At 48.7% G+C, this 26,834-nt stretch overlaps 3 protein-coding genes across 27 annotated transcripts in view; 2 read left to right on the top strand and 1 right to left on the bottom strand.

Annotated features, from left to right (window-relative positions):
- The first annotated feature begins 764 nt into the window (after positions 1-764).
- On the top strand, positions 765-15,905 carry LOC119138509 (proteasome activator complex subunit 4B-like). 2 transcript variants are annotated; one of them, XM_037278589.1, is made up of 49 exons: positions 765-1,182; positions 1,547-1,687; positions 2,211-2,327; positions 2,400-2,444; positions 2,514-2,663; positions 3,831-3,894; positions 3,978-4,052; positions 4,121-4,243; positions 4,483-4,575; positions 4,708-4,886; positions 4,995-5,081; positions 5,145-5,331; positions 5,404-5,493; positions 5,718-5,782; positions 5,866-6,016; positions 6,086-6,184; positions 6,338-6,407; positions 6,533-6,600; positions 6,946-7,149; positions 7,225-7,382; positions 7,469-7,564; positions 7,651-7,706; positions 7,772-7,828; positions 7,912-7,967; positions 8,192-8,290; positions 8,370-8,432; positions 8,547-8,642; positions 8,720-8,851; positions 8,941-9,150; positions 9,224-9,339; positions 9,414-9,467; positions 9,574-9,703; positions 9,828-9,909; positions 9,987-10,140; positions 10,613-10,679; positions 10,756-10,881; positions 10,956-11,108; positions 11,187-11,291; positions 11,663-11,754; positions 11,825-11,956; positions 12,136-12,341; positions 12,964-13,049; positions 13,220-13,348; positions 13,657-13,812; positions 14,029-14,167; positions 14,235-14,368; positions 15,001-15,093; positions 15,183-15,273; positions 15,774-15,905. In XM_037278589.1, exons 1-49 carry the CDS (start codon positions 1,007-1,009, stop codon positions 15,884-15,886), a joined length of 5,565 nt encoding a protein of 1,854 aa, XP_037134484.1. In that variant the 5' UTR covers positions 765-1,006; the 3' UTR covers positions 15,887-15,905. The 2 variants fall into 2 exon arrangements, with proteins under 2 accessions (XP_037134484.1, XP_037134485.1); XM_037278590.1 differs by having other exon boundaries at positions 15,001-15,267; positions 15,774-15,858.
- On the bottom strand, positions 15,308-17,891 carry chac2 (ChaC, cation transport regulator homolog 2 (E. coli)). The gene is made up of 3 exons (XM_037279038.1): positions 17,618-17,891; positions 17,123-17,158; positions 15,308-16,443 (listed from the first exon to the last, which is right to left on the bottom strand). Exons 1-3 carry the CDS (start codon positions 17,750-17,752, stop codon positions 16,054-16,056), a joined length of 561 nt encoding a protein of 186 aa, XP_037134933.1. The 5' UTR covers positions 17,753-17,891; the 3' UTR covers positions 15,308-16,053.
- Positions 17,892-19,561: 1,670 nt separating this feature from the next.
- Positions 19,562-26,834, top strand: part of LOC119138514 (neurexin-1a-like) — a 36,000-nt gene continuing 28,727 nt past the window's right edge. For 12 of the 24 annotated variants that reach the window (XM_037278632.1, XM_037278624.1, XM_037278631.1 and 9 more), the window contains exons 1-2: positions 22,134-22,476; positions 23,004-24,245. In XM_037278632.1, the coding sequence (XP_037134527.1) occupies positions 23,507-24,245 (739 nt within the window). In that variant the 5' untranslated portion in view covers positions 22,134-22,476; positions 23,004-23,506. Of the gene's footprint in view, positions 19,648-19,746; positions 19,870-21,356; positions 21,474-22,132; positions 22,477-23,003; positions 24,246-26,834 lie in introns of those variants that run through there. The other 12 variants (XM_037278623.1, XM_037278620.1, XM_037278619.1 and 9 more) reach the window with 6 other exon arrangements.

Here is a 26,834-nt window from a genome sequence, read left to right as displayed (position 1 = left end):
TGCCGTGGTAACAAGATTACGCTTCCATGCACAGATGGCAAGAAATAATTGTTTACAAACTTTAATGGAAAGTAAATTACACGGTGGAAGTCATCAAATTCAGCAAATTGCTTTGAAAGAATAATGTAGCATAAAAAAACCCATAATAGACAAAATGATGGTGGTTGGTTTCTTCTGTCCCAATTAATGTCAGTTGTCTGAGGATGGGAACAAAAAACATATGTTCTATTCATAGTCAATAAGAGTCAGGATTTTCGCTGATTTTCTTTTGTACCTCTACATTCATGGCTACATATTGAGAAATACTTAATAAAAGCCACTAGGCGATCATATTGCAGAGAAAGAGTACTTTCACTTTATTTTTGTTTAATTAGATTGAGAAGTGAGTGAGTTGATCCAGTCAGTCAGTTCGGGGTTAGTGGGACAACAGAGAGACAGTAAATAATCCAGTTAATGTACCATGATCCTAATAATCGACAGATTAGCCCAACACGCAGGCTCCAGGGGATTCTGGGATATGTAGTCCCGACTATTCATTTTGATTTGACTGTAATCGGCTACATTACATGGTGTCAATCAAGTTTATTCTCAAGTGGGGTCACTCCAAATATTTTGTTGTTGTTAAATTATAACAACTTGTGTACAGTAGAAGTGACTGAATTATTCTTTGCGTACTTGAGTGCATTTCAGAGATTTTTATTTTATTTTATAAATACATCAGTACTTCTACTGTTACCAGATTTCTTTGTTGGGGGTCAGTTAGGGTGAAATGTTTTGGCACGTCGTCGTCATGACGTAAACGAGGCGACGCAGCACCTGCGCGTCAGAGCGGAAGCTGGACATTACCAGCCGGCTTTACTCAACTTAATTAGCCGTGACACACTTTCGCCGATTGGGCATTCGTCTGACTTCCGCCCTGGTCGGCTCCCTGGATTAAGTTGTCACAGCTTGCGAAGTACTTCCATGACTGCGCTTCGGTTCGTCACTCTACGCAAAATATTCGGTCATGACAGCGTTGGTCTTCCAGAAGGAGCTCGTCTATAATGGGCTGTTGCCGTACGCCGACCGACTGGAGCGGGAAGCCTCAGAGCTTTTGGAGAACATCAAGACCAACCTGTCCAGAGCTGTCCTCCTCCGGGAACTTTGGCCTGGGGTCGCCTTCTGGTGCAAAAAACTCTTCTCGTAAGTTCAGCAAGTCATTCAATTGGAAGTATTCGACAACTCGACCCTCGTCGTCGAATTTGTTTGATGAACATATTGCCGCCCTATTCGGCAGCCATTTTGAAAACCTAATTTAAATTGCCCCAAATATGGTTATCCTAACCCCCCTAATTTTTGGTCCACTTTATTTCGTTTGAGCTCAGACCTCGTATGTTGTGAAAGTTTACAGCTTCAAAAGTTATTTGTACATTTTGCTCGTGAAAAGTGACCCATCTTATACTTTGAGGGTACATGTGCAAGTATGTCAATTTTAACAAAATGGGTCAGCGATAGGAAGCATGGAACACCTTCCGATGTGACCCCACCTACTTCGGTCTCCTCGCAGGTTCTTAAAGCTCTACGGCCGGAGGTTCAGCAAGGACGAGCACATTCTCTTCATCAAGCTGCTCTATGAGTTGGTCACGCTGCCCGGCCTGGAGCCCCACATGATGCAGAGTTTCGCCCGACTGCTTATTCAGCTCCTCAAGTGGGTGTCGTACATTCAAAACAACAAAACCAAAACAACCTTCGGTCCATTTTAAAAGCCAATTATGGCTGTCAAGTGCAAGTGCGTGCCCAGCCCTGCTTTCAATTGAGTTGTCCCCAGTGAGGGGTTTACACACACAATGATGTCTCCTTAAATCAGATGCCACTACCGCGTCAACATTCATCACTCGGCTTTTGTCTCGAGGTTGTTGCCGCGACGACCGCATCCATCACCGCGCCATAGCACCTTCACGTAGATGTCAACGACTCAATACGAGGCGTCCCGGCTCGCTGCAAAAAGATAGATGTCTTTTTGTTTCAATCCACTGGCCTTATTATGGCTTATTTTTCCAAATCTTCCCAATGAAAGATTTGTGCAGTTACTAACGACAATGGCAGAACTTGGCAAATGAGCGCAACAAGCAATACGTTATTCGATGGTATGCCAAATAGATTTTTTTTTATTTGTCAAGCAACTCATTCACTGCTTTGGGCATTTGTACACGGCACACTAACGCAAACAGGAAAAAGGAACTGCTTTCGAGGGACGACCTCCAGTTGCCATGGCGACCGCTCCACCAGCTCTACGAGAAGGTGGTCCACTCCAAGACGGAGCATCTCGGACTTGTCTGGTTCCCCAAGTGAGTTGTGCCTTTTTGAATAATCACTTCAATTGAATGATTTTGAGTTATATTGACTTTCTTTGTTTACAGTTCATTGGAACACATTCTGAAGGCTTTGGTCAAAAGTTGCAGACCGTGAGTTTTGTTCACCATTCTCACCATCGGCATTACCTTCAGCGGTCCCATACATTTTTTTTCTTGTAGATACTTCCCAGCATCCTCCACCAAGGAGATGCTGGACGAGTGGCGCCCCCTGCTGTGCGTGTTTGACGCAGTCATGCAGAAGGCCATCGGCATCATGGAGCTCTTCTTGCCCACCATCATGCCCCCTGAGGAGCACGCCCAAGGCTTCCGGTGGGTACATTTCTGGTTTGCTACTTTAATTATGATTCTTCACATGGATCATGAAAAATGGGTCCATTATTTTACTCACTTGGTCTGAGGATGAAAACCCGGTTGTGTTCCAAATGATCAATAAGACACTTTCTGGTGGCTCCCTTTTATGTCTGCTTTAAGAGGAGTGAGTTTGGAAAATTGAGTTGTAAAATCTCAACCGATGAGTTTGTAACTGGCTTTTAAAAGGAGCCTCTTAACTAACTTCTTAACTGTGAGCTAAAGTTGAATTCGCAGTTGCTGCCCGGAGGGAATGGAGGAGCTGTTGGGGATTTCATTAGCTGGACAAATGTATAGAGACCGCATGAAGTGAATGCAGATTTTTCTTTCTTAATACCTTCTACAGCTTCGAAGATAAAACTGAATTGTGGAGCTGTAGCGTTGCTCTTTTTCACCATTTCAAATTGAAACATTCAAATTTAAAACAAGACATTTATCTTCACTTTGCAGAGACTTGGGTTGCTTCTAGCAGATCTGAGCATGCATCATGTGTCGCAAAAACCGCAGGCACCGTCAGCACCTTTGCAACATCAAAAAAAGATTCCCTCCATCAATCGCCGCTCTCTCGGTCACGTCAGGCTAACAGCTGGATTTCTTGGAAATGCTCCCTGCATTTTTTTTTTCAGTTGAGTTCCAGATGGTAGCGGCGACACGATCTCTCGGTGCATTTCTTCACCGTGTTTGGCCTTTCCAGAGACATTTGTCAGCAGCGAGTCTTGGAACGGCTTCCCGTAGTACATCACTTTTAATACTCTCCTTTTTTCCGTTCCGCTCCCCATTTGACAGTTTGGTGGGAGGCAGTTCAATTTTTTTATTGGATTGGAGACGAATGGGAAGAATTTGTTGGCAATGTCAGGTGTCTGTGTGAGTGTTTGTTTTATATTTGTGCAAATTGGTGTGCAGCAAGCATCTTTTTGCCACTTACTGTATATTCCAAATGTCTGGAGATTGTAATCTTCAACCTTGAAAAAGGATAGGGAGAGGTGGAAAGAATGATGTGATGCAGAAAAGAATAATCAAAATAAATATGAATAAAAAATAAATAAATACTGCTAAAATTGCACTTCTCCACTTGCCCCAAATGGCCACTTCAATTAATGTCAGTTTCTTTTTTTTTATCTATTTCAGGTTGTGGTTCAGTGAATTGATGGACCTTTGGTTGTCGGTGCAGAATCAGCCCAGCTGGGAAGGGGTGAGACAAAAGCGCACAAATGACGCGCGTGCTTTAGTCTCTGCTCGTCAGTGAGCCTTTGCGTTGTTTCTTTTGCCCCGCAGCATTTGGTAAACCTGTTTGCTCGCCTCGGCAACGACAACATCGGCTACGTGGACTGGACCCCTTACATCCCCACGGTGAGTGTTTGCCGGAATCGTGCAATCATTCAAGCGAGTTGGGTCTAATGGAGAGTGTTTGCGTTTAGATCTTCACCAGGATCCTGCGCAGCCTGAACCTCCCCGTGGGCGTCAGCCACATGGCGGCGCTGCGCTACCTCACCAACTCCTACGACATCGGACACGTGGTGCTGTGGATCACGGCCTTGCTGGTAATTTCACTTTGACACTTTAATTATTTGCCTTAGAGGTGTCCAGATTAATCAATACATCGACAACTAATCAATCAGCAAATAAAATAAAAAAATAGAGTGAACTCCCGTCATTCTCTAATTGAAAGCAAATTTTGAAGACAATGCAATAAAGTGGGCGATTGAATGGCAGGGCAGAGCTGGCAGTGAATGTCGTAAATCGGCCGCAGGTTGGTCCGCTGATTTTTGTTCATGTGCAGGGTGGCCCAGGAAACCCGGCGCAGAAAGAGCTGACCCGCCTCTTTAACAGCATCGCCTCCTTCTATCATCCGTCCAATCACGGTCGCTGGCAGGTTAGCCACATGCACACTTTCAGAGATAGCCGTAACTCTGGGTTGCCAACTTGGCTCGTTGTCAGCGCGCGCCACTTTTGGCGCCCCTCGGCCCGTGAACCATAACGCGTGGGCGCGCGTGTGTTTGTGCAGTCTCGCCTCATGCGCCTGCTCCAGCGTCTGCCGGCGAGCGTGGTGCGCCGGGTGCACCGTGAGCGCCACGCCACCCCTGGATGGATCGCGCCAGTGCCCGAAAGTCAGCAGCTGAGCGATGAGGACCTGCAGGAGTTCACGCGCAGCCTCACGGGTGCTGCTCTGCTGGCCATGTTCAGGTACTGTCAAATCTGGATCCCATCCAGATGAAAACTTTCCATTCATGCATTTATTCCTCTATCCGTGCCGGAGCTTATCCAGTTTCCTTCCTATCATTTGTTGCGCAGCAAAACGGGCAGCACGGACGCCGCCTTCGCCCTGCAGAACCTGGCACTCCTCACGCCACAACTGGTCATTCCGCCCGTGCTGGAGAAGTAAGTCTGCGCATCCAGGGCCACGTATTTGGGCGTCTCAAATGCGAGCCGACCGTTCCACAGAACGTACGCGGCGATGGAGACCTTGACGGAGCCGCACACTCTGACCGCCACGCTCAGCTGCATGATCGGCATGGCGCGGAGCCTGGTGGCACCCGACGAGCGCTACCCGGAAGGCCGCCTGCACGTGCTGCCGCTGCTCATGGGCTCGCTGCCGGGCGTGGACCCCAACGATTTCAGCAAGTGCATGGTGAGTGTTAGCGTCAGCGCTTGCGCCACCTTTGCTTTGGAACCAAACCTGACTCCGATGGCTGTTTTTCAGATAACCTTCCAGTTCATCACCACCTTCACCACGCTGGTGCCTTTGGTCGACTGTTCGTCAGCTCCGTCTCGACACAGCAATCTGTCAGAGGTGTGCTGTCCATTTAGTCACCAAATCCGTCTTCAGAACGGGTGGATTTTGCCCCTTCATTGATATTCCGCGCACAGTATTTATCGGAATGCCGTGTTTAGAGTAGCGGGGGGGGGGATGTAGAGCATATTATCTATCGTCAAGAACATTTTGAGTTGACTTCCCCTTTGAAACAGAAAAGAAATTCGCTGACAAAAGCACACAAATGTGCTTCTGCTTTTCAGATGGAAAAAGACTTGTGTTTTGCTTCTGCTGAGTTTGAAGATTTTGTCCTGCAACTTCTGGACAGGTAGCATCAATCAAGTTCAGTGCTTGTTTCTTATCAGGTGGCAGGCACTCGAGTAGAATATGCCCTGTTTTTTGTTTGCGCAGGTGCTTTGCTGTGATCGACAGCAGCACGCTGGAGCAGACGCGCGCCGAGACCGAGACGGACACGCGCACGCACCTGGAGAGCCTGGTGGAGCTGGGCCTGTCCACCACCGTCAGCACCGTCCTCACGCAGTGCTCCACGGACATCTACACGGTGACGCTCGCACGCACGCACGCACACCCACAGAGTGTCATCTGACGCTTTTCCATCCTCTGGTCTTAGGTGGCGCTGCAGAAAGTCTACAACTTCGCCACGTCCAACATCTTTGAAACGTGCGTGGCGGGCAGGATGGTGGCTGATGTGTGCAGAGCAGCGGCAAAGGTGGCTGGCTCCCAGTGACTACGGGGACTTTCCTCAAAACATCTTATTGCTTTATAATTCTTGCACTTTCATTTCTATCCCGTTCACCTTGTGTTTTTGTTGAATGACGCTTCCTTTTCTGTTTTTCTGTCCGCTATTGTTTGTCCTTTTCAGTGTCATCCTGCCGAGTCTCTCAAACTCTTTGTCCCGCATTGTTGCAGCCTCATTTTCCAAATTACTGAAAGTCAGTATGACATTGAGTGTGTTTGTGTTTATTGGATGAAATTACATGACTACTTTTAGCACATTTTTAAAAAATCATTATTTTTTTTAGATACTAATCATCTGATTATGTACGTGTGTGTTTAGATGAGGATCTGCGGAGTGAAGAGGAGCTGGACAAAGAGCTGCTGTGGAATCTCCAGCTGCTGTCCGAGGTGAGAACCTTTATGTGAGCGCGAGAGGCAGATGTGCTCAGCACTCGGCCAACGTGCCGCCCTCGGGTACGCGGAGGGAGGATATTTCATCTCTGCTGAAATTTTCTGATATTGCGCCAGAAAGATGGAGGGCCGGGGGGGAAAAAGTGATGACCACACGACATTTCTTACAGCAGGCCCCTGGCGCGCCGCGGCCTCGTAAATAACGGGCCACTTTGTCGCTAAGCAGAACATATTGATACCTTCTCTGTTGTGTTTTATTACTCATGGGAGTAGAGCGAACCAAACGCTGTGACTTACTGCACTGCTTCCATTTTTAATATACAACGTGCGCGTGTGTTTCAGGTGACCCGCGTGGACGGCGAGCAGCTTTTGAGGTTTGCCGGCGAGCTGGAGCGCGTTCTGACCACTTGCGTGCGCCTGTGTTGCAAACGGGCCTACGCGCTGGCGGCGGGCCTGCTGGAGCACACGCTGCGCTCGTTCTCACTCATCTACCCCACCGAGTACCGCAGCACGCCGGGGGGTTTCCGTGATGACCTCCCCGTACGAGTGGGTCACTCGTTTACTTGCTGGCATTTTGGTTGGTTGGAAAGCGCCTACAGTGTGTTGTTCCTTTGCGTCCAGGACTGGGGTCGGCCCGGCGACGTCGCCGCTTTGGGTGTGCGCTGGCACGTCCCCAGCATGGACGAGCAGAACTTTGTTTTCCAGCTCTTGTCCCGCCTGCTGAGGCCCGAGCTGGAGCGTATCCAACGCCACGTCTCGGGAGACTGTCCAATGAGCAGGTGGGAAAATTTGACGGATTGACTGATTTAATAAAGACATTTTTTAGCTTATGTCAAACTTGTGTCATGTGCGTCTCGGTTCACAGGGAGGAGCTGTTGCAGAGTCTCGCCATCGTGCAGCACTGCCTGCTCGGGGCGGGCAGCTTGCTGCCCCCCCTGGATGGACCTCACGTCCCTGACCTGTGAGTCTTGCCGACACACGCCCACACGCCAAGAAAAACGCACACAAATCTTCAATGCATGCTTCTTAACCTCTGCCCGGCCACAGAGTGCCCTCCATGGTGAACCTGGGGGAGTTCAAACTGCACATTGGCGTGGACTACGGTGAGGGAGCACATTCAATAAGCGTGCCGGCAGCTTTGTGACCTGGCTCATTTCACCCCGCGCAGACGATTCACGCGAGGACCACAGAGAGTCGATCTGCCGCACCGTCAGGCTGCTGCTACGTAAGCAAACAAACACAAAAAGCACCCAAATGCATCACAGCATGCCACTGTAACGTGAGCCTCCTTGCCCGCCCACCAATCAGATCACATCCTGGAGCACACGGAGGACGACACCAAGTCGCTCTTTGTCATCATCAAGGTGACTATGTTTCATAATTGCAATAAATTGAGTTTGATTTCATAGTAATTGTTGTTACAGGTGTCTCACAATGGAGTTTCAGTTAATTGAATAAAGATTGGATGGTTTCTATCCTTTAGTATTTTGGCTCCTGCATGGCTTGTCGAAGACCCACGATTACACTTGTAATGGTCTCCTCTGTGGAGAAAAGTTCTGACCGAGTCTTTGATGGCTTGTGACCGCAGATCATCAGCGACCTCCTGTTTTTCCGAGGCACACACAAGGAGGAATTCGACTCGCGTTGGAAGAGCTTCACGCTGGTCAAGAAGTCGATGGAAAACCGGGTGAGCTGACGGCGCTGCGTTTGCTCGCTTTTTCTCTGCAACTAACGTTTCGCTTTGTTTTGTCGTCGTTTCTGCGCAGCTTTACGGGAAGAAGCAGCACATTCGAGCACTGCTCATCGACCGGGTCTTGCTCCAGCACGAGGTATATTGCCTGACTCAGTTCAATTTGCCAAGGCACACCTGCTGACTTGGAATCACAACATTGGATTGTATTCTGTAAAATGTACTCAATACGACTTTGGTGTTTGATTGAAAGATGAGAAAGTTGGTGGTGGATGGCAGCGAATACAAACAAGTCCACCAAGAGCTACTGTGCGATCTCCTGCTGCTGTCAACTAGCACTTACAGCCAGGTACAACGCGCTGACTGAGCAACCAGAAAGTACTCCGCACGTATCCGAATCGAAATCAATTTTTTGTTCCTTGGCAGGTACGTAGCAAAGCCCAAACCGTGCTGACCACCGCACTGGCGACCTACAGCTTCTCATACCGAGACCTGATTCCTCAAATCGTGCAACTGTTGTCACCGCAACACACGGCCGGCACACGGCAGCAATTCAAGGTAAAGCTCACACGGAGGATTCCTTTCCAGCTTTGCCTACTGGGTTGCCAGTTTGGGCTCGGTGTTTCTAACACTCACCTCACCCTCAGGGGGCGCTGTACTGCCTGCAGGCGGCGCACAGCGGCGTTTGCTTGGCGAGCGTCCGCGACTGGGACTGCGTGGGCGCCGTGTGGCCGGCGCTGGTCCGCTGCGGACTGTCGCCCGCCCCGACTCTGGACGAGCACTCGGTGGGCCAACTCCTGGACGACATCGTGGACCGCATCCACCGGCAGCACGACACCATCGGCATTTTTTTCACCGTGAGCGACCCTGGGCGCGATTGCCTTCCTGACTTGCTCATTGCGCTAAAATGTGCTCACTGCCCATCTCCAGGTGTCGGAGGGCTGCGTGGAGATAGCCGAGCGCGTGGCGCCCTCGGAGACGCTCTCTGTTGACGAGCTGAAGGAGGGGCTTCAGCGCCAGCAAATCAAAAATGTTGTTAATGCTCGGTAGGAGACGTACGCCAGCAATCTCTCACCAGCCGCAGTAATACAGAAAAACAAGATATTTTTTGCTTGTTCAGGAAATACGAGAAGCTGGTAAATGACCTATTGGACTGCCTTGAAGACAGAGAGCTGTGAGTTTTGCAAATCATTTTTCTACCATCACCTAAGATGAAACATGCAGTAGCTCTTCAAGTACTACAGTCACAACCAAAACTGAAAAACTGTCTTGTGATGCAGGCCCTGGAAGTTTGAGCACACGGCCGCAGACTTGCTGTCGCTCCTGTTGAGGGACGACCACCCGCTGCCGCCGGACGCCGTCCTCTACTTCACGCAGGGCCTCATACACGACTCCATCAGCATACGCAAGGTCCGCCTCTTTGCTTCTTGTTGCAGCTCAGGGGAAATAAAGGGAACAAATTTGCTAATGGTGAACTGTGAATAAGCAAGCGTCACTGCATACTTTATTTTCCCATGTTCTATTTCTCTCTTAGGTGGCAATATTAGCAATGGCCGGTGTCCTGAAGCAGCTCAAAAGACCGAGAAAGAAAGTCGCGGTCAAGCCGTCTGACGTTTGTGAGTAGAAGAGTCATTTGAGTCAATTAAGCCACTTCAGGTTTTTTCAATTGCCAGTGTTTAATTTGCGGATGCAGGCGGCGCGGTGGACCCGGAGGGCACGTGGGCCGGAGACCGGAAGGCCAACGGCTGGCTGCAGTACCGCAGCGCTGACCTGCCTCTCAGCGAGGAGGCGTGGGACTCCCAGCTGCATGTGGAAAAAGCGCACGTGGGCTACTACTCGTGGCCAAGGTGAGGGGGAAACAGCCAGCGGCGGCGTCCATCGGATGTCTCGGGGGAGACTTTTATGTCTTTTTAACGGGGAGCTAACGAGGTGGAGCCGCCGCATGGCACGGCCTAGATTTTATAAGCCTGACTGGATGACTTACAGCTTGGCCCAGATAAGATAAGACAAGTACAGGGGCGGCACTTCCTGTCCCCGTACGTGGGCAACTTGCTGACTAATGGACTTTTTCCATTCATTCATCTTGGCTTCTCATCCCCGGACAGGAGAACGCCTCGCCCATGTCGTCTGCCTTTATGCTCGAATCTAAAAGGGGATGTAAACAACTGGTTACAATGACAGATTGGAGGGGTCGGAATTTTGGACACCCAAAAATAGTTAAATGAAATAAAAGAGCACTTCATAAGACAGCATTGGAAAAAATGAGATTTTTAAAATTTGGGGGGCACTGCTTATCTTTTGCCATGCTTCTCTTTTTAGCGAAATGATGATCTACGCTCCTTTGCAAAAACTCAAAGATGACCTGCCCTATGAAGAGATGAGCGAGGTACGCCCACAAACACCCCGTTGCAGGCAGATGCAATGCCTCACGTGTTCGTTCTTTTTTTTTTTTCTTCTTTCAGGCCGAAAAGATCATCTTTGAATATTTCTCCGACCTGGAGTTCATCGAGCGGTTCATAGAGTTCCTGTCCCTGGAGGAGCGCAAAGGCAAAGACAGCTTCAACCCGCGGCGCTTCTATCTCTTCAAGGTACGGCTCCGACGTTGGCCGAGGCCCGGCGCGGCCGACCCCGATTGACCCGCGCTCGTTGCTTTGACCCGCAGGGCCTGTTTCGCAACTACGGCGACGTCTTCCTGCCTCTTCTCTGGCCGCACTTGGAGCAGTTAGCGGGCGACCCGCACGAGAGCTCGCAGCGTTGCGTCTGCGAGATCACCGCCGGGATCATCAGAGGCAGCAAGATGTGGAGTTTCAGCAAGGCACGACACGCACGAGCATCCATCGCATCCGTACCGTAACTTTGATGACGTCTCTGACCAAATTGTGCTCGTGTGTAGGTGGACAAGTTGTGGCGCCTTTTGTGTCCGCTGATCAAGACGGCGTTGAGCAACATCACGGTGGAAACCTACACCGACTGGGGCACCTGCATCGCCACCGCATGCGTGAGAAAGCCCGTTTGAAAAATGCCATTAAAAGAAATCAATTTTGTCTAATTGAGAATTGGATTTTAACGGGCTCCCACAAGCATTAGACGGATGCAGATATTCCCTCAAATGCGGCTCCGTTGGCTTTTCTGGTTCTCCAACCAAATTACAGAGAAAGATTTATTTATTTTCTTTAATGAGGAGCGAGTTCGGGAGCACATTTAATCAGCTGGCTAGCAAATCTTTAGAGTAGACTAATCTTTAGCGCAACTATCGTGGGTTCAGATTTCAAATGAGGGTTTCTAACCTGGTTTGGGGTTTACAAATGTGGTTAGTGTTTCAAAAGGGAAGGCAAGTTGCACCCTGTGACCATTTCATGCTGCCACCAGGAGGGTCGTGACCCCAGGAAGCTCCACTGGCTGTTGGAGCTGCTGATGGAGACGCCGCTCATCGGCGAGGGGAGCTCTTTCCGAGACGCCAGGTGCTTTTTACGCCTTCACGTCGGCGGCGGCAGTGGCGCAATTTCTTACGTTCTGCCATTTGCGCCTCAGTTTACTGTACGTGCTTCAAGGCGGCCTGGCCCAGCAGCAGTGGCGAGTGGCCGAACTCCTGCATAGGCTCCTCACTTACCTGGAACCCAAACTCACGCAAGTGTACAAGAACGTACGCGAGCGCATCGGCAGGTACCGACCACATATTTTGCTGGCATCAAAAGGCGAGACGTCACCTTCATGTTACGCCGCGGTCGCAGCTGATTGGCATCCACGCTTTGAGCCGCGAACCAAAGCTTTGTTTTTGTTTTTCTGCCTTTGAGCGTTTGAACTTGTCTCCCTTTCCTCTTCTTTTTCTTCTCGCCCTCCAGTGTCCTGACCTACATCTTCATGATGGACGTGGCTCTGCCCCACACGCAGCCCACCTCCTCCCCTCACGTGGCCGACTTTGTCGCCCGGGTGCTGGAGCGGCTCAAGCCCCTCACGTCCGAGGCGGAGATCCGCAACCACGTGCCCGAGGAGAACGCCCCCGAGACCGCCGACGAGTGCACCCAGGCTGTCAAGCTGCTCAAGACTGGTCAGAATACAGATTTTTTTTCCTGCAACTTGCTAAGCCCCACAAAAAAGAAGCAGTGAATTTAAAAATGAACAGAAACTCTAAAAGGTAGTCAGGTGGGAAGCTTACAAAAAGATGTCATGGGTCTAATTTTAGTGCTTGTTCCTGGTCACAAAGTGCTGCAGTGTCCATTAGAATGTATTAGTCATGCTCACTACAAAAATAGACTACATGGGAAAGAAAAAAAAAATAATCCGAGCCACCCTATTGGTCAATTTGCCTCCGTTTTGTCTACTTTAAATGATTTAATGAGGCGTAACAAGAGTTAAGTTTCCTGCGCCCAATACGGAGTCGGAATTGCATTAATTATATTGATGCAGCGTCCACTGAAAGAAGTCCAAATATTCATGACTTTATTATCCATAGTTATATATTTTATTAGTCGTTAATTGTATTTAGAAAAACGAATCACGTATCGACCGCCATCAGCTCAATTGTTTTGTCGTCAAACGATGATGAATGGCGTGCTCGAGTGAAGGCGTCGCACTGAGGTCACCCTGGCAGGTTTATTTTATCAAATGGCTTTTCATTGTGTGCATGCGTGCCAGCCAATCTTTCTTTCTTTTTTTTTTCTTTTTCCCAGTCTTAAAATGGCTGCTGGCGAGCGCTGGCCGGACTTTCACCACGCCTGTTCAGCAGCACCTTCAACTGCTGCCTCTGCTCTTCAAGGCAAGCACACACACGCAGAGTCCCCGTGCAGCGTTATTACCCACTCCATCTTACTTGGCCATTAGACTCCATTTCTCTCTTCATTTACTCACAACGCTGCCTCGCTACCTTTTTCCACCTCCCTCTGCCGTCGTGGTTCTCTCTCGCCCCGCTCTCACCCCTCCTCGCAGATCGCCCCGGTGGAGATTGATGAGAGTTATGATGAGATGAAACAGGACGCTCGCACATGCCTCTCGCTGATGTCGCAGGGCCTGCTCTATCCGCAACACATCCCTCTCGTCTTGGCAGCCCTGGAAGAGGTCACTGGCGCATCCCATATTTTTATTTTCCTTTTATGATGCCTTCACACAATGTGTTAACACAATGCACCAAATAGGTTTGAAATGAAACCAGTCCAGACGTGTAGTATTTTTTTTTTTCTCCCCACACACAATCTCAAATACCAGCTTCTTTGTATGGCCTCGCCTCGTTCGTCACGCTTCCGTGCTTATCAACATGCGCTGACATTTGAAGGTGCTCGACATGAACATACGCCGCAATCTGCAGCAGATACGAAAGGATGTAGCGTGGCTCACGCTAACCGGCGCCTTCCTGCGTGTGCTTGCAGATGGCCGGCAGCAGGTCGTGGCACGCGCGCTACTCTGTGCTGACCTACCTCCAGATTAGCGTCTTCTCCAACTTATTCACCCTGCTCAGCGTGCCGGCGGAGGTGCAGCGCGTCCGTAAAATGGTGATGCGTCTGCTGCTGGACGAGCAGCTCGAGGTGACAATTAAAAAAAAAAAAAAAAAAAAAAAAAAAAAGAAAATCTCTTCACATTAAAATCCAGCCCAATCTATATTCAAAATGATATTTGGTATTCAGCTTTCCCTTAGGAAAGTCCATTTAGCCTAATGTGAGACACCATAGATGGGATTTTTTTTTTTTTTTGGGTATAAATAGTTGTCTTCCCTCCTTTAACCTGCCTGTTCTTGTGTGTAGGTGAGGGATATGGCGGGAACCACCCTGAGCGGTTTGCTGCAGTGCCACTTCTTCCCTCTGGACCACAATCTGCAGACTCAATTGCAGACGCTGAGTCACACGCGCCTACCCAAGGCCAGAGGAGAGCTGGCTTCCACGGGTACACACACACACACACACACACGAACGCCCTTCAGAAAAGGTGACCATTTTGTTTGCGGTTGCAGATTTGGTACGTCGCCACGCGGGCGTGCTGGGCCTGAGCGCGTGCATCCTGTCTAGTCCTTACGACGTCCCAAAATGGATGCCCAACATTCTGATGGACCTGAGCGACCACCTGAACGACCCGCAGCCCATCGAGGTACTTACCGGCCTTGAAAAACAACAACCACAAGCGAGAGACGATGACTCGGTGGGCCACTTCTAGATCTATCTAGAGCCCCGGGTCTCAGACGTAACACAACCTGATCAATGAGAGTAAATAATAGATGAGCGCGCCGGGTCGGCCAGAGACGATCATTCAGTGACTACTTCTGCTGCAAAGTCAAACACAATTCAGTAGACTTTCGACACCAGCCAGTTCATTAAAAAAAAAAAAAAAAAAAAAAGGTTTCTCAAGCACCCGGTTTGAAGTCGATCATTTATTCAAATGAACACGGCGCATTAATAACTCATGAGTACATCTTCCCTGGTTGTGATTGCCTTTTTGTGCTCTGGCTTTGTCCGCTGGCTTGTCACACTAATTCCAAGGCTTGCACGTGGCCTTTTAGCATCAATAAGTGAAAAGCCTGCTTGTTGGGTTTGAATCTAGAAGTGTTGTTTGTGGGCTTCCTCGAATTACAGACGATAGGCCCTTTCTCTTGGTATCAAAGAAACATCAAATCCGGCAAAAATAGATTTAAAAATAATAAATCGGATAGATTTGCGTTAACTGTTTTGTTCAAAATGGGTTGCGGATCCCAATGTTTGGACGTGTGATTGTTTGCTTCCAAGTTGACGGTGAAGAAGACCTTATCGGAGTTCCGTCGCACGCACCACGACAACTGGCAGGAGCATCGGCAGCGTTTCACCGACGACCAACTGCTGGTGCTCACTGACTTGCTGGTGTCGCCATGCTACTACGCTTGAAAAAAAACATTTTGTCTGTTTGCTTGCTCGGGCAACATTAAACAAAGCCGGGAGAATCGCTGCCAAGAGGCCACCCAGTGAGTCAGCCTTCACCTTACCTAGACGAGGACAAAACACTCCCTGAGAAAACCGGTTTGAGTTTTTTTTTTTTTTTTTAAAAGTCAATATTATTTTCTGAAATTTGACTTGTAAAAGCTTGCACATGATAAATTCTTACCATGCGTTGTAGTTTGTTTCAAAAACAAATTCCGCCTGTTGCTGAACCCAACGCCCCGATTCCTAAGTCTTACATAATATATTACTACTCCTAATTCCTCATGTGAAGATTCAACTCTTGTCTGATTAGTCAAGCAGTGACATAACAAACTTGTTGTGTACTGAATATAAATATTTTAGTTTTGTGAATATTTGTACAGTTTATTATGTTAGCATAATAGTAAGAGACATGTATAGTGTCCATTGCTTTACGAATAAATCTTGCTATAATGGTCACATTTTGCAGAAAATGTGACGAGCATACTTTAAAAATAATTCATTGCGTGGAATATATTTTAAGCCTATAAGAAAAAAAAAAAAGCAACTGAATGCATTTCTACTGCTGTGTTAAATAAATGGATCTTCTGCAATTCTGCACAAAGATGTCCTCTTTAGGTCAGTCTTGTGGACAGTCTTCTGGCTCAAGCGCTCGTCTCGCAGCAGAAAAGTCAACGTTCCAAAGCCCGCTCGCTTCCAGGTAAGGCCAATTCATTGATTTGCATGTTCGAACGAACAACTTTGCAAAACATGTTTCGTAATCCAAATGAACCTGACAAGATGAAACATTTCTAACCGTGAAGTTGTGCTCATACAAGTTAACAATTCTATCCTCAAGACATGAACTTTGTATTCACTGGGTAGCAAAAAAAAAACTTTTATTTATTAGGATGATGATTTAGGTGAGCTGTCATCCTCGAGTCTCTGACGTACAAGCGTCTCCAGGTGAAACAAGTGCACGTCGTTGTCCTCTGGTAGGATGTTTCTGACGGCGTCGGCCAGCTCGAACAGATACTCGGTGTTCTGCCCGCTGGGCCCCGTGGAGCACACAATCTGATTGGCTATCTCCTCTAAAGGCGCGGGGCCCAGATAGTCGGGGTTGTCTCGCGAGCCGATGTAGAGCAGGGTCTGGCTGGGCGGCGGCGCCAACGGCGGCCGCGGGTGGAAGGCCACGGTCATCACGCGGTAGCCGCCCTTTTCGCGGTGGTCCAGGTGACGCTTCACTTCCTGCTCGCGGCCTGTGGGGAGCTTGTAGGCCACGCCCCAAACGCAACCCTAATTACAGAATTAAATGAAAAGATATTCATCCTTCTTTGCTGAGGATCAAGTCTAAATATCCGTTGGCAGTAAACAGTTCGAACCCCTTTTTCAAAGAATTTGTTTACTATCCATCAACCGAACAGCAGCTCGTATCCCCCGAGGCACTGCTCTGATTTTCGGATGTAAACTTTACGCAGCAATATTCCCAGATACGCATCTCTGGCCTCTTTCATGCAGATTTCCCAAGCGTTATCGTCCTCCTCCCGGGCGACTGGGAAAAATTATCTCCCATCCAAGGTCGCAGTACGAGGCGCCATCCTCGCTTTTGTTTCAGGGGAATACGAGATAAGGCCTTTTTATGTGCGTGCCGTGACCTTGGTACAGTTTGGCGGCGGGGCTCCTTTGTATGCTGCTCGCATCAGAAAATGACAACGGCTTACAAGGTAGTAAACGTTACGATCATCGGCCGCTAATTGGCGTTTTATGGCTGTATAACGAGGCGTTGTTTCATTAATCTTCATCTGTTATGATAGTAAAGGTGAAAGGAAGTTGGTGTCATAAATTTTGGATATGGCCTTTGGCGTAGATGAGGGACCACCAGATGTTTGAGTGGAAAGTATAGAAGAAGAAATTAATACAATAACACTTTTTTTTTCTTCTGGCGAAGATGAAAAGAATTACAATGTGACCTTACCTCAGGGTCATCAATTAGTGTCACCACCCGGCCGGGCTGTGAGGAAAAGGAAAAAAAAGATGTAATCTATTGTGAATTAATGTTATCAGTGACAACAAATACCTGGGAGTGACTTGGGTAGAAAAAAATGTAGTCGACTACAATGTGATGAAAGATACCATTGGTATTGTCATTATTGCTTGACAAACCAGCTTAGTAAATTTAAAATATTATACACGTATACATTTAGGGGCTTATTCATTTCAAGTAATTTAATAATGAATATCAACATAACTTTAACCCATGGGTCTGCATTTTTTAAATGAATCTATGAATAAAACTTGCCATTTCTTTTTTTTAAGCTTCAATGTGGCCCTTGAGCGCTTTGCCTTCATCTACATCCAAACAGACGTGTAATTTACAATAAGTCATGATAAAATACTTGAGCTAATCTTTGTGACATGAGTCAACAGTGATATTGTAGTCCTCGCGTGTTTGTTGTGACGTCAGACTCACTTTCCCCGGCACTCCGCGGTGGTCGGTGCTGCCCTGCCAGAAGCGACGACTAAAGCCCCTAATGTAACCAATTCGCTTCTCCTCGTAGGGAAAGTCCACCTTCCAAATGAGCGAGCCGTAGCCGAACACCCACATGACTCCTTCCAAAAATAAATAAATGCAAAATTACACTCTGAATATTATATTCATTAGCACGATTGCGGTTTAAAATTCAACAGAAATATTCCGGACATTATGAAGCGTGGAGTGAGCAAAGATCACGGGCAGACCGTGTGGCATAACTACTTCCGGTTCCCTTTCACAATGAAAGTGACAATCTTCAAGTGTAAGCTGTATTTCAAGGTTTAACAACCTCAAAATCACATATTGTACTTTTTAACATAGGTGCATACCAAATAGCGGCATTATTCGAGTCAAATTCTATGCAGTACGCTGCAGTGAGCGTGTATTTTTTAATTGTTAAGTCAGCTCTGTCACTACCGGAAGTGTAGCTCAATCGCAAGAAATGTACAGTCTGTTGTTGTGCGACGCATTACCGGTGATATGCACAAAAAAGTGTTTTTGACAGCGTGCTAACCCGCTCGATCGTGTGCATTATTAATTTGTCAGTACCCTCCAACGTCATCGTGCATTTACAAGATACAACATGTTTGTTAAAGTCGAGTTTTGATTGATTTTGGTCGCCAGTGCTCCTGTCGAATAACTGTTTCCAATCGTCGTTTCATCGCCCGGACACCAGGGGTCGCTGACTTTCCTTTAACGTGAAATACACAAGCAGAGTTTTGGTTTATTTCCCCCCCAAATTATTATATATTCTAATTTGCAAGAAACATCAAATCTATTTTTTTCAGAATTTGAGTTCCTGGGCATCTTACAAATATATCAGTAGTGTGCTTTCTTCCCTCCCAAAAGATTCTGACAGTGTATTTCTTACCAATGAAATGGCTCATTTTGCCTGTCTGTTGCAAGTGAACCTATGTGAGCACCATTGAAAGTTTCTTTTAAAAGACATGTTAACATTTGAACCTCCCTCATCCACCCACCCACCTAACCTCACTGATTTCATTTTACCCCCGCTGCAATTGAGGTCACGGATGGCGGGATGGGTTTGATAAATGGCCTTCCCAAAAAAGTCCAAAAGCCAAATGCATTCCAAAATAGACACTCTTGATCTTGTGACTCCAGTCTGGAGAAGCGTTGATCCCAAATATGCTCTCTCTCTGCATCCCTTAAGAGGCCTTTTGTGACTATGTAACTCTCTACTGACTGTAAAGCAACAAAAAATAATAGAATATTCTCAGGTTGGACTCAGACTGTTAAAAAAAAAAAGAAAGACTTAGATGCTTCTGACTTGAGTCGGGTAGTATGTGTCGCAATTTAATTCATTAATCTTATGTTATGGTGAGCAATAAAATGCAAAAAACAAAAAAAATCATGAAGTGTTTTTAGTTGAAAATATTTGATTGATTTTAATTGTCCTAAAATATTTGTCTTAAAAACATCTACCAACTAAAAAACAACAGTTGCAAATTTGGTAGCACCACGGACAGTTCTCAGAGCGCATCTCCATCCAATATCTCAAATGCTACGTGGCCTTGTGCTGTTAGCAATTCCAACCGTCGAGCAAGCACAGAAGCTGACGTAAAAGTTTTTATTTTTTTGTTTGTTTGTGCATTGCAACGTCTGCGTCATTTAACGGGAGATTAGTGCTGATCTCAATTTGTCGACGAATAAAGAAGCCTTGCTTTGCTTTCTCTCTGCGGCTGATATCAGATAGAAGAAGCTCTGTCAGCAAGTTAAATGATTGATTTTCTTCTTCATTTAATTTTTAATGAGCTACAATACAAAGCTAAATTGGGGTCATTGGAACCTTTTGGGATTTCTTTTTCTTGTGTCTGATCACAAGACTTGTTTTTATTTTTGAATGTTTTCCTCGCCAGCAGTTTTTCCCCCTCCCTTGCTGAAGAGATGAATAAAGCCAAATGCGTTCACTCGCTGCCACGAACACGACACCATTGAAGAGTAATAATGTATGTATTTATATTTCTGTGTATAGAAGCAATCCCGTAAGCGAGGGCGCCTCTACTGTAGCCGCTACTCCTCTAACTGCCTGTGTGTTTTCATGACAGCGCTCCTGCAGATCAATGATCCCAGTTGCCTAGCAACCAGCTGATGGCGAGGATGACGACGGAGGAGGAGGAGAGCGAGTGAGCAAAAAGAGATCTGGAGAAGGAGTAAATGGACAATCGGAAGTAAGAGAGTGTGTCAAATCACCCGCGCCTGCGTACGTCTCGTCGTGCTGATACGGCGGCACTCGAAATAGAACGTGCATGGTGCTTCCATGGTGACGCCAGCAGTTGATTGAATTACCTTTATCTTAAAGCGGAAACAAAGTGCTTAAGCAGGGGGAAGGAAGGAGGAGGAGGGAGATGGGATGGGATGGGGGGGGGGGGGCTGAAGGAATAACGCAGACACTGCATTTGTAAAGCCGTTTTGAATCTTACGCACCTTTTCGGTCCCAGAGGAGGCCTCCGCCGCTCCTTGCTTAGAATAACACCAGCAGCCATCGAGGCGCTTCAACTTTACGGAGAGTAGAAAATGGACAATTAGCATCTCCTATGTCGTCGTCATAGTAACCCTCCTATCCCTGCCCACTCTTCCTTATCCAAGCCCCCGCCCTGACTTGCCACACCTGCACGATTTTTTTCCCCCCCCAGATTTATTCACTACCATATCTTAGATTTTTTTTTTTTTTTTTTATAGTGAGCCTGGGCTTTGTTTGGGCTTGTCAGTCACTCACCATCTGCTGGTCAGCTGATCAATGCTAATTCCTGTCGAGACTTCTAATGACACACAGATCTATAAACGTATGGACAGCGTACACAAATCGGCACGCATTTTGCAATCTTTTGACGAGGACGGTTCGCCGCTATTGTTATAAATGACCGAGCGAGAGATTGCGGCGAGGTGACCCGCTCTCCCCTCACGCGGACACACACTTGCGCACGCGCGCACACCCACGTGGCTGTTTGCACTATTGGCAAGCGGAATTAGTGAATGTACGAGCTACACAGAAACTCATTATAACGTGATTAGAGGCAAACCTCCCGTTTAATCTCATTTAGGACGCCGTGGCTGCCCGTCAGGCACACTCGCTCGCGCGCACACACCTTAACTGCAGGTGTGTGCGTGTGAGACTCCCCTCACACCATGTTTTCACGTCTCACTGGCTACTGCTCTGTATTAAGTGTATTCATGTATATTTTTTGTGTGGAAGACATTTCTGTACGCTGCTCTCGGGAAAACCTGGAGGAGCGTTATTTTTTGAGAACGCCTTTAACTCCAAAAGGTCAGCTTGGCCACCGGATGGCGAGGAGGGAGAGGAAAGCCAACAAGCGGTTAGTTTGATGAGGGGTGGGGGGGGGAGGGCAGTCCGTTGGGAATACAAACGGTGCTGATGTTGAGATTGTTACCATAGTAACCCAATCCCCGTTTCTCTTTTCCCCTCGCACATCAGATCGCAGCTCCTCGGGCTGGCATTTAATGTCGGCGCAGCTCTCGGCGGTCTTAAATATGCTTAATATCTGCTATGCGGCCGTGCCGCGCGGTCGCACCGACGCTGTTAATCAGCCCTTATTGCCTCGCCGGAGTAAATAGGTCCACATAAGCGCGTATTAGCCCAAAAGGGCGCCGAGATGGCCGCTATTAATGGAGAGCGTGCCTTTGTGTTTGATCACAGGAGACAACGCAGCCTGGCGCCAAATTTGCTCAATACGAAAAGAGACAAAACATGGCCCGGCTGACCTTTTCCCATCAGAAGACAACACTGATTCTACCTGACCCAGTCGATCAAAATGTACGTTTTTACATTCAATACAGAGCAATGAGTGGTGTCTCTTCTGTGTCTCTCTTTCTCTCATCTGTTTGCTTCGGTCTCGTTCTCTCTGTTCTCTCTCTCTCCCCCACTCTACTTGGCGTGTGTGACCCTCTTTTTTGTTTTGCTGACCGAGCAAGTCCAGTTTACCGTGTTTGGGGAATTTGGCAGACCGCATCGAGGGGATAGAGGGCGTTTTCTTTTGCACCCCACGGTCTCACTTGACAATTTGATCCAAATTTGACTCCTATTACATTCATAAATATCACATTGGTGTGCATCACATCCTCTAAAATTCATCATTGCAGAAATTAAGTCATTGAATGCAATAGTATGATGCATCTTGATCACGCTTTCACTTCTGCTTGTCCCTCTCTCTTTCTTTTTCTCTCTCTCTCTCTCTCTCTCTCTCTCTCTCTCTCTCTCTCTCTCTCTCTCTCTCTCTCTCTCTCTCTCTCTCTCTCCTTTGTCTTTCTCACTGGCTGTTCCGCATGTACATATGTGTCTGACTCTTCCTCGCCCCTCGCTCACTTTCTCGGCTCAGCTTCTGTCTCTGTGTTCCGTGTCCTCTTGTCTTTGCTCTCTTTATTTTTGTCTGTCTTTCTCAGCTCTGCGTCCATCTCTCTCTCTCTCTCTCTTCCGCTCTTCCGCTCTCCTTCTCTCTGTTCTGCGCCTGTGTCGCTCCCTCTCTCCTCAGTGTCACGTGACCATCTCTCGCTCTCTCCGTGCGCGTGTGCGTCTCTGCTCTCTCCGAGCTTCATCATCATCATCCGACTGCACCTTTTCCTCCTCCCGGGAGTAGACGGAGAAACACCTCGTAGGTGAGGACATCCGCGTGGTCATTTGTGTGCGTGCGCGACTGTGTGTGTGCGTGGAGCGGCTCTCTAACTGCCGCGTCGCCCGCCACCCACCGAGCGCCGACCACCGCCGGGCATCAAAGCCGCGGTGAGGTTCACCTCCGGCGGCGGCACAGGATGCTTGCGAGGTAGGCTGTCGCCAAGGTTTTGGACTCCATCAATTTGGTGGCAAAGATGTATTTATCGTTTATGCTGGGTGGGTGGTGGGAAAAGGTAACGAACGTGGAGCTAAGAAAAGACGAGCGATCCGCGGAAGGGGGAGGGGGGGGCGAGCAACGGCCGCAAATCGACAATCGATATCTCAACCGCAGTCATTCCCGCCGTCTATCAATAACCGGAACGTTGCTCCCCTCTGCTGGCTTTCGTCGTCGTGCACGTGTGCGCGCTCGCCGATTTGTTAATTCGACGTTTGAGTCATCCGCCGCAGCGCCGCTTTGCTCTTCTGTGATCAAGGCCACTTAAAACAGAAGGGGGAAAATAGGCTGCCGCAAGATGTCGTATCGATCCGACGACCACACCACCACAAAAAATAAATAAATAAAAAAGTCCGTTTTGGAAGGAGGCGGTTCTGGAATGCTCTCCGCAGCCACGCGAAGACCCTGAGGCCAATCTGAGTGTAAAGTGGCTTGATTGTGCCATCTTGTTTTCTCTGTAGGTGGCTGGAGAGCGATGACAAGGCACACCTGATTTCGCCCCACGCACACTTGCAACCTTGCCCCTACTGAGGAGGAGGAGGAAGGATTCGAATTCTGCAATGACGGTGTCTTTTCTCGCCACAAGCTGCGTGTGAGACGTGCACGAGCGCGCGCAGACACTAAGCCCCGTGGGGAGTTTCCCGCATGGGAGGAGAGGGCCCGATCTAGGCCACCAAGATGGAGTTGGCGCCCGGCACAGGCACGCGTGCTCACCTGGCGCAAGACTGAGAGGGCCAGACGCAGTCAAAAGATGAGAAAAGGAGCTTCGGCGTGAGCCCACAGCACAATCCAGCAGGCAGGGTCTTTGAGAAAATGAGCGCAATGAGGCAAGGTGTCCAGCTCTAGCCTTTGCCCCCCCCTCAACCACCAGGACCACCACCACCAATCCCCCTTTCCCCTCAGTGTGTGTGTGTGTGTGTGTGTGTGTGTGTGTGTGTGAGTGAGCAGCACAGCGAGCGTGTGCATGAGTGTGATGGCCATGTGCGTCTGGGTGGCGGCCCCGCTGCTCTTCCTGGGCCTTTGCCTGTGCAGCGCGGGGGGCCAGGCCCAAGGCGAGATGCTGGAGTTCGGCGGCGTGTCCAGCCAGTGGGGGCGCTTCCCCGTGTGGAACGCCTGCTGCGAGAGCGTGCTGAGCTTCAGCCTGCGGACGCACAGCCAGGAGGGCCTGCTGCTCTACCTGGACGACGAGGGCTTCTGCGACTTCCTGGAGCTTCTGCTGCTGCGCGGCCACCTGCGCCTGCGCTTCTCCATCTTCTGCGCCGAGCCGGCCGAGCTGCGCTCGGGCGTGGCGGTGAGCGACGGACGCTGGCACGCCGTGCGCGTCAAGCGGGACTGGAAGAACACCTCGCTGGAGGTGGACGGGCGGCTGGAAGGCTGGGCCGAGGTGAAGAGCAAGCGGAGAGACATGACGGTGTTCAGCCACACCTATGTGGGCGGGGTGACGGCCGAGCTGCGCGCCTCGCCGCTTCGCCTCACCGCGCCGTCGGTGCGTGACCACCCCGCCTTCCGCGGCTGGATGGGGGCGCTGAGCATCAACGGCTCGCTGGCCACGCTGGAAGCCTCGGAGGGCGTGACGGTGACGGTGACAGTGGGCTGCGGGCCCGAGCACCAGTGCCAGAACGGCGGCGTGTGCAGCCTGGTGGACGACCGGGCCGTCTGCGACTGCTCCGACACCGGTTACCAAGGCAACGACTGCAGTGAAGGTAAGACCCTGACAAACCTGCTGACCCCTTGACATGCATCTCATCCTACACAAAGAAACACACACACATTCCGAATGCAGTTACACCTCGGTTCCCAAATTTGATTTAAAAAAACAGTTTACGAAACCAAGCAATCATTTCTATTTAAATCAATGGACGTGGAATTAATCGGTTCCAGACCCAAAATCAATTTTGATTTTTCTTGCTAAAAAGAAATCAGTGAACGCCTGCATATTAAACAGGTTTGTACGTGAACTGAGTTTTGACTGTGGAAGCGCCCGCAACACACACACACAAACACACACACACATTTTCTATACTGCTGCTGCTGCTTCTCTCCGTTTCTGCGGACCGGCGGCCTTCACAAACACGACGAGATGTGCATCGTAATGCTGATGTAAATTGATTTGCTGTTGCTGCGCCAGCCAATTATTTAGTATGTGAACCTTCCCTCCATGACTGTTATTCCCAATCATGTGCCGTGCGAAATGATCAAATTAGAAAGTGTTGTTTGAAAGTCGCGTGTTCTAACACCAAGCTCGTCGCAAAAACTATTGAGAGAGAATTTCGTAAGATTTCATCCAAAAAGCGGAAGTCGAAAACTGGCATGAAAATGACATCGCAGTTGCTCAAGCGCCAACCAATCACGGCTCAGCTTGTGAACATCACCTGACCCAAGACCGACAAGGACCGTTTGGACGCCGTCATCCTTCGGACTTGAGTTGTAATTCGCTTAAGAGGCTGAAAATCCAGGCTGCTTACGTGCTTGTCACCTGCTAATGGATTCCCATCGATCCCGTCCGGCCTTTGCGCCGCTCCCCGAATGGCCCATCTTACGACCTGCCAATACTTTGAAGGCTTTGCGGCGTTTTAAGACACCTCGGTGCACGTTGCCGTGTTCTTGCGCCAGATTAGACGGCGGCGGTTCCAAGTTGTTAAATACCATAAAAACCAAAAGGGCCGACTCCCAATAAAACTAGAATAGCGCTACGGAGAGGCCTAACAATGCTCGTTTGGCTCGTCGCCAAATTGTGTTGCGTTTCAATGCATGATTTAATGAAGGAGAACGTTAACAGACCAAAAACGAGCGAACGGACAACAGAGGTAAATATTGTGTTCCTCGCTGGGGGTTTTTGAGTGGCCCCTCGTTTAATAGGCTCAAATCCGCCTTAAGCTTAAACAAGTGTCACGATAAAGAATTGTATTTTATAGCCAGCACTCCAAATAGCAGTGAGGCAGGCATCTGAGGCCCGCCGGCCACTTTGATCCCGATGACTTGGGCGCTGTAAAAAAGTGCCCCGGTGGATGCCCGTCCCGTCGTACGACAATCAAGCTCTTCGAATTCAAAATGTCCCAATTGATGTCGTCACCCCACATACAAATCTGCATTCTTAATCAATAAGCCCTCTCCATGACGCCATTTCCCGACACCTCCGCCGCGCATCGATTTGGCGATCGACGGCGACTCGTCAGCGTGGCCTCGTTTGTCACCGAGAGGACTTCACAACTTCACACCCCGAGCTCGCGCCTCTCTTTAGACACCTCCGCCCTCTCCTCTTACCTTACTTGGTGCCTTTAGCACTGACTGGCCAGTGTTACCATGGAGACAGCACTAATAGGGGAGACCTCATGCCGGGAGCGTATCTCCGTCCTTGTGCTTCCTGTCCCTATCGCCATTCCTCTGCTCTAGCCCCGCCCATTCCCGCTGCTGCCCTGTTTCTAATCAAAAACGTGAGCAATATGTCGTTTTTCCTGAGTGATGCATTTCATTGAATCATATTTGAAGGAATATTTATGCGCAGGCTTACAAGTATATTTTAGGTGTCAAAGATTCTCATGAGCCACTCTAGTTGTGCTGAGAGGCGATTCATGAAGGAGGCCTGTTTTTTGTTGTTTTAATATGCCAACTAGGCCAAGTCACCGTCGATGGCGGGTCAACGGGTGTGAACGTATAGCCGCAGCGTCGAGGCCTAGCGTTGATCAATGGCGCCGCAGAAGCCGGAGAATTACATGCAGTGCGACGCGTGCGCAAACGGCCAAACACATTAGCGCGTTGGGCGAGGAGCCGCCATTAGTCACAGCGGCCGCGCGGCTCTTCCAGCTAAACATTTTACAGCCGGGCTGATATATACTGTACGGCGTGCAACGGCTACTTTTAATGGCCTCTTTTATTTGCATACAGATGGATTCGCATTTCTATCACGATTGATGTTGCCGCCGGGAAGCGATATCCTCGCAGCAGGAGCACTTTAATAGCACCCGCCTCTTAAAATGGATCCGCAAACCGTCGGCGTTCCCATCAGATGGTTCATTTTCTTTGTAAGCTTAGTCGCGCGCTAGACTGAGAAAACTTGAGAAGACGGCGAGTATTTTCAAATTGGAATGATGCTAAAACAGAGTCTGAATCTTCCCCAGGTTACGTGTTTGTAATTTTGACATTTTGGGATATTTCATTCGACTTGAGTTTTTATATTTCTAAATTCCATTGTCTCCAAATTGCCAAGGAGATGACTCATAGGGTCCAAATATTCCTTTTGGACTGGACTGTTTGTTTTCAGATATCTCACAAAACAATGCTAGGCAAATCAA

This window comes from Syngnathus acus, chromosome 19 (genome assembly GCF_901709675.1).
Source record: "Syngnathus acus chromosome 19, fSynAcu1.2, whole genome shotgun sequence".
Taxonomy (NCBI): domain Eukaryota; kingdom Metazoa; phylum Chordata; class Actinopteri; order Syngnathiformes; family Syngnathidae; genus Syngnathus; species Syngnathus acus.
Note: the sequence above shows the minus strand (reverse complement) of the source record. Positions and strands in the feature narration are given on the sequence as shown.